Source organism: Teleopsis dalmanni, chromosome 1 (assembly GCF_002237135.1).
Source record: "Teleopsis dalmanni isolate 2A chromosome 1, ASM223713v2, whole genome shotgun sequence".
NCBI lineage: Eukaryota > Metazoa > Arthropoda > Insecta > Diptera > Diopsidae > Teleopsis > Teleopsis dalmanni.
This window is the reverse complement of record NC_051846.1, coordinates 25,248,228-25,263,737: the sequence shown is the minus strand read 5'-3', so window position 1 is coordinate 25,263,737 and position 15,510 is coordinate 25,248,228. Positions and strand designations below refer to the sequence as shown.

Sequence of the window (15,510 nt, the reverse complement as noted above, 5' to 3'; positions counted from 1 at the left end):
TAAATTGGAAATTTTGTAATTTTGTGGAGATAGCATAGTTCTTTCAGAAATCCTTACGTTTTGTTAGTATATATAATATTATTCCACGTCCACTTAATACTTTTTCTTTCTATTTTCTATATACATTAGGGGAGTAAAATAGCATACACTCACAACACAAATATTCATTTTCTCTGCCGAATAAATCCCGCTTATTTAATATTAACCGCGCACTACGTTAGAATTTAAAATGTTTAGTAATCGATTAAAATGGTTTGCAATAGCTTTTATATGCAATCCTGAAGATCAGAGAAATTACATAGAAAGTAAGCGCAACGAATTATACGCAACTCAATGGTAATTTGTTTAGTTTTTATCTCGTGAGACTTGAAGTGTTGATGCTATGGTGTCTTCGTGAAATAATATTGGTTACAAGTTTTATCTAAAATTATCTATAATATGTTACTTAATTTTTATGTCATTAAATGAACCTGTTATAAAATTTCTTTATTGTTAGTCTTAATTTTTATAGCAGTTTTACGCTTGTTGAATGAATTATAAAACAAAAAAATTGTTCAGATTTAGCGTGTTGGTTTTTGTTAACAACGATTTTCCATTTAAATCGGAAAAATTATTTAAGTGGGATTTTACTTTTTAGGAAACTTAACCGATAGTGAATAAATCATGATCCAAAATCCTGCTCAATAGTCTACAAGAAAATTGTTGTTGGTCTACTTCAATAGAGCGCTATGGTTTTTTTTTGTAGGAAAGTAGGAAAAATCCATGAAAATTCATTTAATGTTTAAAACAAAAATAATAGTTTTTGATATGTCATCAGCATTAAACCATCGTATGGACCCAATTAGTGCAGTTAATTTAAAACTAGTTTTGCAGACTTTTGTTAATAAAAAAGTATACGTTATTATCTTCTATTACATGATTATATATATTTTAAAAAATTGTATAAGGATTTTTTTTTTCTCATTAAAACTACAAAGAAAAGTTGCTCTTCCTGCTTATCAGAGTCGACTTTTAATTTAAACAAGAATTATAGTTTAACAAGCTAATCTCACTCATTTTCAAAGGATTTATGTTCATTCGTTAAGAGACTGCAATGCATAAAAAATGTTATGACAACTTAAACTATCGATAAGTTAATTAATAGACATAAATATTGTTAATTAAACAATACCGGTACAAAATATACTACATATGCATTTCAACATAGGCAAAATACAAGTATATTTATAAAATAATTATTTTTGGTTGGATGCAATAGTACACTGAGCTCGAAAACCAAACCAGCCAAAAACTATTACAAGATTATAATATTGATTAACTAATTGTTTACGATAATTAAATTAAATGATTACTAAATTGATAGTAGTCAGGTTAGCTTACGCATATATGCCCATTATGTTACCGTACAAAACAAAGGATTTAAAATCATCTGGAACTTTAACAGAGCTTGAGATACTGCTTAAGAAGTAGTACTGTAGCTGTTTAAGGTCCCCTAGAAAGTAAGTTCCTGATGTTTTTAATCTTCGTTGCAAATCGCTATTCCACCTTCTTATAGCTTAACAAAATTTATTGTAAGTAAAATTTACAGTGCAATTCTGGCAACTATCTTTCAACTTACCACTGTCAAAAATTTTTCGTATTCTGGCACATGTCTCAAAAGCTATTTTCTTTTATTCAAAAGACGAAATGAAAGATGTGTTACTGAACACATTTTTCGATTGACAGCTAAGATTTTGTTTGTGGTTTTTGTCTACAAAATTTTCTTTATAAAAAAAAATAAAAATTTTAATCTACTATCGAAGTTGCAAAGTCGTCAGTAAACCTAGCGTAACTCTGATATCATCATGTAACATCTGAAGCAGATTACTTTATATTTAAGAGGAACCAAATTACGTACAGATCATATAGAATTGTCCCATCTTGTATTAAATTCCTCAATACAGAAAGATGATAATGCTTAAAACTAAACAAATGCTTTAAACAATCCTCCATACATTTTTCCTTAATCAAATTTTCATTTATAAACTAAAAACACTTTTCTTCGAGATAAAGAAAGTCAAAGGCGACGTCAGGTGAGTACGGTGATTGGTCGACCACATTCGTTGAGTTTGATTTTGTAAAACTTGGATTCTGCACGATATAAAAACTACCGGGTCCAGATGAAATAACCTTGCTTACCTAATGGGGCGGAAGTACAATTCAATAGGATTTAAATTCGTATATATCTTTTTCTTTGTAACGATTTTTTGCGTTTTTAACTCAACCAACAAGATTTTCTGTCACGATACTAAGCGCTTAATATGAACAAATGCGGGTGCGAATCATAGGTAAATCGCTACGTTAAAAGTATCTAGTGTGAACAAACCTTTAGCTTAAAAGGCGTAAAACATTCTCTCGTGAGTGAACTGTCGACATTGATGGCGGGTTTCACGAAATGTATTAGGAATATAATTTCTAAATAATATAAATTTATAAATATAAGTTCTAAATAAACGTATCAAGATGAGCCGATAAACGCCTTATTGAAATAAATTTCGCTGATACCAATTGAAGTTATGCATTTGGATATAAGGCACGAAGCCCATCTAAACCTTTGCTGTTCTTTGAGTCCCTTGTGGTTATTCTGACATATAAAAAATTGTATTGGCAATAATTCTCTTCCTCGGAACTCATCAAAAGAGAACGCGTGAACACTGCAAGGTTCACTGCGCTTCTTTCTGGTCATTGGTGTAAAGGAACCCACGTAGAGAAACTGCGTATTCTCCATAATTCTCACCCGCAGAAAAAAGAAACCATAATACACTTTCTCTGTGGATGCCCGGTTTTGGCGTCCAGAACATATAGATTCTTACGAAGATACTTTTTTTTTTTGATAGTTTATTAGACTGTTCATCAGACGAAATACCTATTCAATTATCTAAATTCGGCGGGATGGATTTAGTTTCTACTCTTCTAAACTAGGGTTCTTGCGAGGAATGTGGTAGCAAAACGGAGAAAAATCGCTAATTGAGGTACATGGAAGTTATCTAATGGCCTGTCACTGCAACCAACCAACTAACTCTCTTCTATTGGTTATATAATTAGGAATTCTTTTTATAGTTATTCTAAGAAATTAGTAAACAAAATATATATTAACAGTTATCAACAACGATACAAATACATATATACAATACATTTTAGCAAACAAAGAAAAATAACACTTCAGACAATAGAATGACTTAATGTTCTATAATATATGGAAATTTCTAAATCAGGTCGAATGACCTGCGCATTTGTAGCAGATAACCTTTTTTTTTTATTTGTAAACATACCTTACGCCGACAACACAAACCATAAACTAAAGATTACCTATCCATCCTTAATTTTAAGAATTTTAAGAAATGCATTTAGTTTTAAGAATTTTAGGTTATAGTATTTAAGCAAAATAATATAAAAGTATTGAATGCTAATAATAAAAGTCAGTAACTAATGAATATTCGTGACGTGTACATTCTTATCTTTTGTGTATTGCTGCAAAATTGATCAAATTCGATTATTACAAAATTATCAAAAGGTGACTTTCTGAAATCTATCCTGCAGTCCTTATATAGTTAATGCATCACTTGGTACCAGTTCTTAAGAAAATAAATAATTTTATAATGAACTGAGGAAAAAGTTCGTAATATTACCCAATTCTCGCCGATTTCATTTCTTATCATTTGCTAACGATTTTTAGGAACAGTTCCATGCGACTTAAAACCACTATAGAAAAAATTTAATATTTAAACTGTTGATTTAACTGTCAAATTTTAATGTGTTAATATTTATTAAAAGTGAGATGATTGAAAAATTTAGCAAAAGTAATGTATTAATCTGATTAAAGAAATACATCTGAAGTTGTGATATTTAATGTGAAATATTTACTGTTTGTCATACCTTAGTATCGGATTTATATAATTGTCCTCCAGTGGTAAGTTTAAATATTTGCATTAAATTTATATATAATATAATGGGATCATCTAGATTGTATCTATACTATATCTATAGTTGCATAATGATAACTACGTTAGCCATATTGTTTACAACACTTAGTAGTATATGCAATCAGCTATATATTATTTTTATTATCAATAATGAGCGGTTCCTTACTTAGTTGACCATTACAGGTGTAAATCGTCCTTGGCCGCGTCGACTAACCGACAGCGAGCCCAAATGTGGCATGGTTTAGCCAGTTGGTAATACCGAGCGTCTAGAAATCGTTAGTCATCTGGTCCTTACACCGTACCCCACCACGTACCAGTTACTTCCATTCGCACGGTATGACCAAGCCAGCGAAGTCGCTGAATTTGTATGCGCTTAGTTATGTCAATGCCGTGGTATAGCTCATTGTTGAAATCTTTTCCGATACCCGTTGTCAAAGCGTGAGAGACCATAGATCTTTCTAATAATTTTTCTCTCGAATGTTCCTAGCGCCTTTCCATCTTTGTTAGAAACTGTACAACCTTCTTATACTTGTGTTTTTTGAAAAATCTTTAAAAGTGAAGACGTAAAGATTAACTTTTAAACTATAAAACAGCACCACTTGCTCAAAAAGCACTCGGAACTATCAACATAATAAATTAGATTTGATTTTACATTGTTTTGTAGATTTAGACTCATTATCAAACCGGTACTTTGTCTTTTGTCTGACTCATTATTCATAATTATGAGTCTTAAATATTACAAATATTTTGTCCATATAATTTAAAAAGCCATCGACATTTAGCAACTTAATCAAACAGCAATGTGAACAAACTACTTATCAAACGGCCTTAAAAGCTGACATGAAACTCGCTAACAATGATGCCATTAAGGTAGGAAATTTTTTAGATATTTCAAGTGCACATCGTTACATCTTATATTCAGCATATGTTTTGATTCAAATATATTTTTAAACATAAAAAATTAAATTTTATTTAACCCTTAAAGGACACAAGAGTGACTATTTCTATTAATAGATCTGAACACTTATTTCGAAATTTATGTTAATTAGTAGAATTCAATATTATTAAGACAATAGAATAGAGAATACAAATACAGATTCAATACTGTTTATTTTTTAAAATAGTGCTCTACAAAATTCAGTTTGTAACCAAATCATATTAATATACTAAAGAACGGGGTTGTCCAAACCAGATCCGATCATGAATCACTGCATAGAGTGGGGGGCCTCAGAAACAAATACATAATTAAATGTTTTTTTTTTGAAACGATAATGTTATATCTAGTTTTATAAATTTATTTATTTTAATTTATTTGTATAGGATACCATAAAAATAAAATAATGCAATTTTACCAAAATATACCAAAGGAAAATTAGCGTAATTGTGGTAGATTAAAGACACGTCATGCTTTGGACAGCCCTGATTTAAAAGAATATCCAATTAAACAATTTCATAAATCAGTTTTCTTTGTCCATAAACTGGTAGCACTATACCATCTTATCTTATAATGAATATTAATATCAGCATCAAACCTAAATTTATATATACGCTTCGGTTAAAAGTTAATTTGAAATACAAGAGGAAGTAAACACTAAAAATATGCATTTAGTAAATATTTCTATCGAAAATGGATTTCCAGTGCGATTTATTCTATATGTTCACTGATCTAATTTTGATCACTTGTACATAAGACACATTATAACTGGTACTGAGAAAGATAAAGGATAAATAATATTTTTGTCAATGTTAGATTCTGCAATATAAGCTAAAAATATTTATTGATTTTGTGACACGAAAATACATCATCGTTCAAATTAATTATGTGGACGAGATTATTTAAATATATTCTTACTACTTCGATTATGAAAAGTCTTCGAATTTTTTTAAAGTCAATTCTTTTTGTCGAACGTGACACGTTTTATGAGGAAAAGAAACTATTTAAAAGTTGGAAGAGTACGAATAGAAATTAAAAGACAACAACAAAAATTTTTGGTTAATTTATAGAAGTTTAACTGACCATATAATACCTTTTCAAGTATTGTCAGGTACTCATCATCAATGGTCTTAACAAATATTTGCATTTTTTAATTAGTTTATATTTCGTATATAATTCATTTGGACTCCAAGTGTCACGCTCAGAACTGGAGACATTATTTTGTAGAATTATTTTGTAAAGGCAAATTATATTAAAAATTATTTTTGATTGAAATAAAAACATCTAATGCTAGTCTAATATACTACCTTATAACATCTATATTATAACAATCCAATCAATGATTTTTACAGTTAATATTAATAATACTATTGATAAAAACAGTTAAAATAAATGAGAAGCAGGAGTTTATTGTATTTGGATATAATATTGTATAATTACTACGAGTAACTCGTGGAGCAGATCTATATATATATTGTATATATTGTATCTATATATATATTCTATATATGTATGTACAATATATATGTATATATACAATATATACATTGCTGTTAATTATTCTTTTTTAATATTATTTTTTTTATAACTTTTTAAAAGTTAATTTTAGTTTTTTTTTTTATTTTTTATTTTATTTTATTTTATTTTTATATTTTTAACTTATTTTATTTTATTAGTTTTTTTTTTATTCAATCGTTTTTTATTTTTATCAAATTTTATTTTTAAATTATTTATTTTAAACAATTTTATTATTTTTTTTGTTTTTTTTATTATTTTTATAAACTATAATTTCTTTTTGGATTATATTATTTTTGTACTATTTTTTCTAATTATTTTAACTTTAATGACTCATATATTAAGACTCCATGAAAAAACATTATTATTAAATTTATTCAAAATCTAAAATATAATTTTATTTTTTATCTATATATTTAACAGAATCTTTGGACATCAACATATTGCAAATACGCCAGGATTTTATTTCTAGTTGAATACTAAACTTTTAATTTTATGGATTTAAATAATTAATAAAAATTTTTAAAAAAAACCCAAGCAAAACAAGATGAGTGTTATTATTCGTTTACAGAATTTGCCATGGTCGGCAAATGCTTTGGATATTCGACAGTTCTTCAAAGGTCTCTCAATACCCGAAGGAGGTGTGCATATTGTCGGTGGTGAAATGGGCGATGCCTTTATTGCATTCAGGTATAGAAATAATTTTTCTTGTTGATTTTGCACTATTTCTAATACATAATAAAATTAAAAAAGTCCAAAAGTTATTTTTACAATACATAAAAATTTATTAAGACATAATTCTAAGAAGTGATTTCAGTAATAGCTACCAGGCAGTTATGATTAAAATTCTTTCACTTATAGATCAATATTATTATAACTACTTCACAAACATGAAGAAGTTATATTTAAGAAGAGTATTAGTCATTTGCATACCAAGAGTAAAAAAAACTGAATTTATATACATACATTAAGACTGAAAAGTTTTCGGAAATTCTCATTTAAAATTCGCGCGCTGTATATTTTTCGATATTTTAAGTTTATGTAGTTTGGCAGCACTGTCCTTAATTACTATGCCAAAAATGAGCTCGATCTGTCAGACAGTTCGTTTACGGCAGCTGTTGAAACCAGTTCACCTCAGTAGTGCGTTGCGAAATGTCTTCGACGGTCGTACGACCGTCCTGGAAGGCTTTGTACCACTCATAAACTTGAGTTTTCGATAAAACTGATTCCCCATAAGCCTTTTGTAGCATTCGCAACGATTCTGCACACGAAATTTCGTTCGAAACACAAAATTTGATGCAAACTCTTTGTTCAATATTTTTTTCCATTGTTTTTTTCGCAACGCCCTACTGAGGTGAACTGGTTTCAACAGCTGCCGTAAACGAACTGTCTGACAGATCGCGCTCATTTTTGGCATAGTAATTAAGGACAGTGCTGCCAAACTACATAAACTTAAAATATCGGAAAATATACAGCGCGCGAATTTTAAATGAGAATTTCCGAAAGCTTTTCGGTCTTAATGTATATATATATATAATTGAAATTAAATTACATGAAAAATATATACATAAGTTATATACAATATACATAGGTAATAGACTTAAGCTAAAATATAAAATACAAATATATATATTAAACTACACATTTCAAAATTCAGAAGTTGTTGAAACTTCTGGCGCTCCTTGTAAAATTTATGCCAATTTAAAATGAATACAAATGAGTCTGTGCTTATTAAAAATTTTTAACTAATTACTTAGGTAAGTAATATGGACTACTACTGTTATTTTTATTCGTTCACAAAGAGCAAAAAGTTGAGCATATTAATAGCTTTCATCTGTACGCATCAAACGCATCTGTATGTATTACTAACAGTTCCTTGTGACATTATTTTGAAATAATTATCCCCCAAATTTATTATCTCTGTGAGAGCGACTAAATATACATAGCTTATATTCTAAATAGAGATAGAACATACTTTAAAATTACGAAATTTTTCTGTGTCATCTATACTTATCAAAAAGGATGATTCTCTAACGTCTGGGTGTATATGACGGAATTGCTTGTCAAAGTCGACTTGATGTCGTTAATCAGTCCCCTTCAAATTTCACAATATGTAAAGACGATGAACTATTGAAGGTTATAATAGTTTTTAAATTTAAATTTAAGGGTCGGTTAGTTTTTAAATTCTCATATTAGTACTATAATTATCCTGTTATCTATTAAGAGGCTACTATATTAAACTGAATGCATCATATTATTTATGGTGGCAACATTGTGAATTTTGCAAAATTGGAACCAAATTGTAATAAATTAAAAAAAAATAATATTAATAAAAGTATTTTTTTAAAAAAAAAATTTTAAACAAAAGAAATTTTTTAAAAAAATTTTTTTTTTTAAAAATCCCTCCTTCAAGTGAAGAATACTATGAGGAATCTACACCACCAATGGTAGAGATCTAGTTTTCTAAATTTTATTGTATCCGTACAAACACCAGTGATACTAAACATACTGGAAGCTCTATTGAGGTAACAAAGTCTCTAACAATAAGAATAATCCGCGATGGTTATGTTTATCATCCGAAGTTTAATGAGGTGCGAGATTAAAATAATCGTGAACATATGCACTAGCATATCAAGAGAAGATTATGAATCAAGACTCAAACAATATTGAAAGCAGCTGTATATAGTCTTAAAAGCAATTTAAGTAAATAACTTCATATATCGCCAACCTTTAACAATACTTTAATTTTATTCTTTTCAACATCTACCTTCCGTCTTTTGCGAGCTATTTTTTTTTTAAATTCATATCTGAATATTATATTATACTCATTTGCCAACACATAGATTAAAGAAGAACTAAATCTGGTCTATATTCTTTGCAAGAGTCCCAACGTTATAAGTATTTGTCATGACTCTGTTAAGGAAATTATATATCTGAAATAATTTTATTATTTCTTTTACGATATTAGGGTTGTCATTTCACTAAGTCTAAAAAATAGTTCTTTGTTTCATTTATGTATGGAGAATTATTAGTAATATTATATCAACACTCGCTTACAATTAACAACAAATTGTTAATAATTTTAAGAGAATTTTTAATGTTATTTAATCGTAGTGTAATGGAGATTTCACTACGAAGAAGTCTGAATTTATTTTAGCGAACCATAAACTACGCAGGTATGGACATAATAGATTTGTCCAAAGGGATCGATGTTTAAAAAGGCCAAGGTGAGTTTATCGAGGTATAAGTTCACGATGATCGTTTTGGAATACAAATTGCGATATTCTTACAACGTTGACCGTTTAACGCCCTTCTCTCTACCACACGAAAAAAATACATATGCATAGTCGTCGTCTCTCTCTCTTGTCTATAATATTCTTCTGATGTAGTAACCAGTGGCGGATTACTGTTTTTAAATTTGAAGGTTTAAATATAATAGGCTTAGTGGAAGTGAACTTCTCTCCTACTTCTTGAGAAAAATATTTTTTTTTAAAAAGGTTTCTTGTTCCACTTTAATATGTACTTTAAATAGAATACTTTAAATACCTGTTTAAACATTTTGGTAAGATGTGTTTTTTTAGCAATATGGTATAAAATTAATAAAACACCTTTTTTTATTAATTAAAAAACATCTAATACTTTTGACATTACGTATAATCAACATACCGTCGACGTATAAAAAGAAATTTACTTTTGTCATAAATAGGGTAAAATAAGAGAAGAAATCAATGTTTAGAAGAACCCAGATATTTACTTTGTACCTCAAGTTTTGTCTCTTAATTTCATTTTTTTTATATACTTTAGTTCCAAACTTTGAAGTTTTTCCCCTTCCTTTCAACAGCAAAATTCTATGAAGCAACATTTTATATCATGTATTCTTATATATTATATTGCCCATTTGTTTTTATACTTTGAAATGGCTAAAAAAGTATCCACTTGATAAACATAAGCATATGAGTCAGCATATGAGTACTTTCAGCAAGATATCATTCCTATTAAATACCTTAAACGCATTCTTAAAGCCAATTAATAGAAGACCTAATCCATAGATTACTGGTTAACTTATTGCAAGTGCTGTTTGTCTATAAAACTAGAACCAGTCATATCAACGACAACTTGGTTGAATGACTATATAAACCTATATCAGATTTAAGTACGTATGAAGTTTGCTACCCATATAATGCGAGCAATACAAAATAAATTTAAAAAAAAAATAAACAAATAACCAGAAACTGATTATTTATGTCAGTTCAAATAAATTGAAAACTCCTGTTATGGTGACATATAACGACTTACCTAATATTATTCTTTCAATATATAATGTATAATGTATTTGATGTATAAGCATCAAATGGCAACTTATGACACTTTAACGTACTAAACTCAGCTCTTATGAATGAAATTAAAATGTGTGGGGTGGGGGGTGAATAGTGAGATACGTTCAAAATAGCGTTTACATTGGGTTAATTATAGAACTTGATCTAGGTTGTAATAACATCGGTTGTAGAATGAAATCAGGAGAAGATTTGTTTCGACTCTATTGACATAAAGCACAGGGTATTGATCGACTTGTAATTCATAATTTTGAATAAGTATGGAGGTAGTGAATCAACCTAGAGAATGCTATAAAATCAAAAAGCACAATAGAGTAAGTTACTTTAAAAAACTTGTGAACCAAGGAGTATGGAGAGACTTTTCCACCGATGCTGCGCTTATAATTGCTACACTTACGATAAGAGTTTTAAAGATTCTTATGTATTCCGTTCTTTAAGACCTAATTCACGATCAGTTAGGAAAGCTAATATTTATGTCAACATGTCAATACTATATATATTTTGATATGAATGAAAAAGTTGTGCTTAAAGTTAACCAAATCCAATATATTTAAATACTTATAGATATGTCATTAGTGCGATTATCGAGCTAGGAAAACTTTTTACTTTTTCGCGACATTAGCCAATGAAACTCATGAACGGAAGTTCTAAAATTTTGATTTTCCAGCTTTATAGAAAAAAAAATCGAACTTTAAGTATATTGAAATATATATATATAAGTATATCAGAATTGTGCACAGGTTAAATTGATTGCGTTCTACAAATGTGATTAAAGTGTATAGTCTCTAAGTTGTGTATTAAATGATTTGATATCATTAGCGAAACAAGTTTTAAGTCTCAATTACAATAAGAATGAATGATAATACTTATAACTGATTCGAATAATGACTACATATAATATAGGAATTATCGACTATAATTCTATATGTCACTTCACCGCAAACTTATTCTACTAATAACGAATATTCGTTATGAATATAAGAGTCAAGTAATAGTACTATCATTAATTAGTAGGTTTTTTTAATGTAGTGCATAAACAATGCTTTTATAATAGAAATTTGTTTGGATTATCATTGTATTGGAACGATAAAGAAATTTATTCTTTGGTTTAGGGTAACCAGTTCTCTATGAACTGCGAGGTTTCTTCATAACCCCTCTCTACGCCTTGACTGGATTATTGTTTATCATTTCATCAGACTAAGTAACTGACGTCAGATCGGCATGAGATAAGATAACGCGGTGTTGGTAAACCTGTCAGTTTTCGCAAATAATTTCAGGGCTCTATCCTTTATGTATTTATTAATCGAATCAATCTTGAGGTCGCATATGATGTCAGCATTCATATGAATGATGAAGACAATTTATTTTAATCTCACAAAGTATTACCTAATGCTTCAAAATGATATTAAGCAAAAAAAAAACTCATTACTTTTTTATATTTTTTATTATTGGTTTCAATTCCATCGATAATTTGCTCCAATACATAAAAATCAAAAAGTTTTAATGCATATTTAATATATAGACTTTTACACCATCTGTCGGAGATAAATCGTACTATTCTGGAAATAGTGGATGTATGCAATTTTATAATACCTGTAAAAACAATTTTTTAAAACATTTTTTAAATATTTTATAAAGCAGATGTGCAGTTGAAGCGCCTACGCGGAACACGCCGACAAAAGACACAGAGGTATTGAGTTTATATATTTACTACTATAAAAGTCAACTAATTTGAACCACAACGTGACTACAATTATTATCCAATTGGTAGCTTTAACCACAGTTAACAAAATATAAAAAAAATTGGTAACATCACTTAGTTTCACCTGTCTCTAACTCTCTTTTACTCTTTATCCCTCAGTCTTTCGTAGCGACAAAATTTTTCTGCAGCATATTTATCTCTATTTCTAAACTAATCATACATAGATGTGATTCAAAAAATTTAGTTCAATAGCTCTTTTATTTTTGATTAAACACATAACATGTTCTTGGTATATCAATAAAACTAATAGTAGTTAAAAATGGACGAGAAATCCATGTTCTTAAAATTTGGCACAAAACATATTTAAGAAAATTGGCACACCTTTATTGTGAATATGGGTCAGAATGTATATGAAGGACTGAATAGAAACCGGATCTCAATGTAAATAATATATAAGTATGAATTTGGATTTAATTGAAATAAAACTAATGTCTATATTTATTAAGGTTACATTCATCTTCCTGCCCACAGTAAAAAGTTAAGATCAAACAAATATCAATTTAATTAATATAATCCAATATGATTTTATATTTATTTACGACAATTCATAAATTAGGTTAGATAATACCGACATTCCTACGGATTCAGTAAGGCATATTAGCCCATTGTTCTACTGTATAAAGCTCAATGATTTAAAAACTATATCAAACCTTTAGTAAAGTCTAAAATACTCTTTGAATGGTAGAGGTCTTAAAGCTGGCTAAGATCCTACAAAAGAGTAAGATTCGATAGTATATAACATTTATTAATCTTTTTGCAAATTACTTTATTTCCAATATACTAAAAAGTTGGATATTAGAAAGTCATCCAAAAAAAATATGAAATTCTCATGCTCTGATGGTAGTTATGTTTCTCACAGTGGTCTATATATATTTACATAAGGGTGCATCGATAAACTTTTTTCCATTTTTACGATAAATTTTTCTTCTTTATAAACATTGATGAAAAAAAAACACTGTTTTACCGGCTTTGATCATGGACATCGTTTGTTTAATGGAGAAGTCAAAAATGTGTTTTTGTGCCAGTAAAAATTGATGTTATACAAAAACTGATAATGCAATATAATTAATTCTATATTAGAACTAATATTGGTTCTAGCAGAACACATAACATACTGCATAATCATTTGTTGGGGTATAAGATTTATATTTGTCTGATCCCATACGTAGGCATAAATATCAATACAAAGTTTAGTTTACGCCCATTTATTATGTTGTTTACATCGATTCCAAACTGTGTCACTGCAAAGAAATGGAATTAAATAAAAATACATTTTCGTGCATTGATTTTTTACGATCTTTAATGCGGATTAACTAGAAAAGTATGCATCGATCAATTTAGTTCAACATTTGGTGATAGAACACCACAGCCAGCGACTGTAAAACGCTGATTCAATGAGTTCGAGCGTGTTTTTCGTTTTTTCCACGACAAATGAATGTGCACAACGGCTGATATACAAGGAAACATCGATGCAGTGTGAGAAATGATTAAGATGGATCGGCATCTTACACACCGTGATATGGAGGCTTCCTTGGGGATTAGTGTGACTAGCAAATATTCAATTTTACATATACATTTAGCTGTCACAAATACTTGTTCCCGTTGGATTCCAGATAATGCAACAATCGATGTTTGGGTTTTCTAAAGTGAGCCGAACTCGAGAAAGCGAACGAATCGAGTAGTCGCTTGTTTGTTCAGAAAAACCGGTTTTGTCACAATTGTACCACTTGAACAACATAGCACAGTCAATGCTGAGTTTGGCATTTGTTTGCTGGAAGTCTTCGGAGTAGCGAAGAAATTAAACATCAAAGGAAATTCATTCTCCACCATCATCAGCTCAAACAAAGGAGTTTTTGAGTACTCCAAACGTCAAATTAATGGGACATCCGCTTTACAGTCCCGACTTATCAGCCAATGATTTCTTTTCAATTTCTTTTATTAGGAAAAAAAATGCGTACTAAGTGTATTTTTACGCCCGAACTGCCCGATGACACTTTCTAAACCCTGATTTTGAAGATACCAACTTAAGAATAGCAAAACTGTTTCGAAAATTGGTTTATTTGAATGCAAAAGTGTATTCTTCATCATAGACAATACTTCAAAAAACAATAAAACCATTTTAACTGATTACCCACTATCTTTTCATTGTTAAGCGTAAGACTTAAAAGAGAGACCTCCTATAATTCGCAAAGCAACATTAAAATCGTGATCTTGTCATTTATTGCAAAGGAATGTACAAGAAATACAATAATGGAGTTTCAAAACACAAGCATAAGATATTGGCAGATGACAAAACAAAAGACTATACGTATAAGCTTAAAACTAGACAATAACAGATTTTATAGGTGTTATATACGCATATGAAACATTTCGAAACAAATAGTCTCCAATGCTTTTACGAAGCTTTTAGAGCCATACAAAACGATCAATTCTCAATGAAGTACTAGCATTTACTTGCCAGAAGAAAAATGTAAACATCACTTTTTGAGTACTAAAAATTTACACTAAATGTATGTGTCATCCGATTTACAGCAATCAATTGACATCCAATGAATTTTTTTGTTCCTGTATATCGAAGAGAAATAACTTGAATATTGTTTTTATTTGGCCTATTGATAAGTTCAAAAACCATATATCACCATTGAAATAGAAAAATGTGACAAAAGTGAAAAACAATAAAGCCATTATCAATGACAATAGGCTGTTTTTTATTTTTGTTAAGCTCATAATATAAGTCATGACCTTCATAGAAGTACCAAGTTTCATTTAAATCAATTTTGATTTGACCAAATACTACAAGATTGATAATACGATAAGATTTAATAAGATTGTATACAGTATGTAAAATTCTTTCGTGCATTTTTAAAACTTAGAGGTCCATTTTATGATAGACGGCGCTTGTATTAAAAATGCACAGAATGTTTATATAGTATAGTTTTCTATAGAGTTTAAAAATAAGTTCTACATATGGGTGTAATCTATTTACTATGTTAAAAAGGTGCT

At 29.0% G+C, this 15,510-nt stretch overlaps 1 protein-coding gene across 2 annotated transcripts in view; it reads left to right on the top strand.

The window, feature by feature from the left end:
• Positions 1-15,510, top strand: part of LOC119669287 (putative uncharacterized protein DDB_G0282133) — a 28,350-nt gene that overhangs the window by 6,910 nt on the left and 5,930 nt on the right. Inside the window, exons 1-2 of one of the 2 annotated variants that reach the window (XM_038079120.1) lie at positions 3,834-3,949; positions 6,835-7,101. In XM_038079120.1, coding sequence (XP_037935048.1) covers positions 6,959-7,101 — 143 coding nt within the window. In that variant the 5' untranslated portion in view covers positions 3,834-3,949; positions 6,835-6,958. Of the gene's footprint in view, positions 1-3,833; positions 3,950-6,834; positions 7,102-15,510 lie in introns of those variants that run through there. The other variant, XM_038079121.1, reaches the window with a different exon arrangement.